The sequence below is a fragment of the Coregonus lavaretus genome (assembly GCF_964263955.1).
Source record: "Coregonus lavaretus genome assembly, contig: HAP1_SCAFFOLD_4723, whole genome shotgun sequence".
NCBI lineage: Eukaryota > Metazoa > Chordata > Actinopteri > Salmoniformes > Salmonidae > Coregonus > Coregonus lavaretus.
The window spans coordinates 36222-37500 of NW_028159248.1; the positions used below are offsets into that span (position 1 = coordinate 36222).

Sequence of the window (1279 nt, forward strand, 5' to 3'; positions counted from 1 at the left end):
AGCGCTAGCAGGTTCCACATCTCCACCCCGCTGTAGAATACTGACGGAAAAGGCAAGGATGATGTCACAGATGTCACACAGATGATGTCACAGGAGTGTGTCGGCGTGTATGAGAGTCAGAGGTTCTGTTCAGGTGGTCTCCCCAGCAGAACAGAAAGCCAATCAGAGGTTCTGTTCAGGTGGTCTCCCCAGCAGAGCAGAAAGCCAATCAGAGGTTCTGTTCAGGTGGTCTCCCAGCAGAAAGCCAATCAGAGGTTCTGTTCAGGTGGTCTCCCAGCAGAAAGCCAATCAGAGGTTGTGTTCAGGTGGTCTCCCCAGCAGAGCAGAAAGCCAATCAGAGGTTCTGTTCAGGTGGTCTCCCAGCAGAAAGCCAATCAGAGGTTCTGTTCAGGTCGTCTCCCCAGCAGAGCAGAAAGCCAATCAGAGGTTCTGTTCAGGTGGTCTCCCAGCAGAAAGCCAATCAGAGGTTCTGTTCAGGTGGTCTCCCAGCAGAAAGCCAATCAGAGGTTGTGTTCAGGTGGTCTCCCCAGCAGAGCAGAAAGCCAATCAGAGGTTCTGTTCAGGTGGTCTCCCCAGCAGAAAGCCAATCAGAGGTTCTGTTCAGGTCGTCTCCCCAGCAGAGCAGAAAGCCAATCAGAGGTTCTGTTCAGGTGGTCTCCCAGCAGAAAGCCAATCAGAGGTTGTGTTCAGGTGGTCTCCCAGCAGTATAGAGGAGGACGAGGTTAGCAGAGTGTTATCCTGTTTATAATATGGTGGACAGGGGATCATATAAACACCAGAGAGCTGGGGAGCGTGGCAGCCGGAGGTCGGAGGTCAGAGGTCAGAGGTGGAGTCCAGTATCCTGTCAGATATAAACACCAGAGAGCTGGGGAGCGTGGCAGCCGGAGGTCGGAGGTCAGAGGTCAGAGGTGGAGTCCAGTATCCTGTCAGATATAAACACCAGAGAGCTGGGGAGCGTGGCAGCCGGAGGTCGGAGGTCAGAGGTCAGAGGTGGAGTCCAGTATCCTGTCAGATATAAACACCAGAGAGCTGGGGAGCGTGGCAGCCGGAGGTCGGAGGTCAGAGGTCAGAGGTGGAGTCCAGTATCCTGTCAGATATAAACACCAGAGAGCTGGGGAGCGTGGCAGCCGGAGGTCGGAGGTCAGAGGTCAGAGGTGGAGTCCAGTATTCTGTCAGTCTTGGTGGGACTCCTCTTCACCGAGGCCTTTTCTGGGCTCTGTGTGTGTGTGTCTGTGTGTGTGTGTGTCTGTGTGTGTGTGTGTCTGTGTGTGTGTGTGTG

At 54.4% G+C, this 1279-nt stretch overlaps 1 protein-coding gene across 1 annotated transcript in view; it reads right to left on the minus strand.

Annotated features, from left to right (window-relative positions):
* Positions 1-895: 895 nt before the first annotated feature.
* LOC311123114 (equilibrative nucleoside transporter 4-like) overlaps positions 896-1279 on the minus strand; it is a gene marked incomplete at both ends in the record, with an annotated part of 6773 nt that continues 6389 nt past the window's right edge. Inside the window, one exon of the mRNA XM_084197391.1 lies at positions 896-1005. Coding sequence (XP_084053517.1) covers positions 896-1005 — 110 coding nt within the window. The remainder of the gene's footprint in view (positions 1006-1279) is intronic.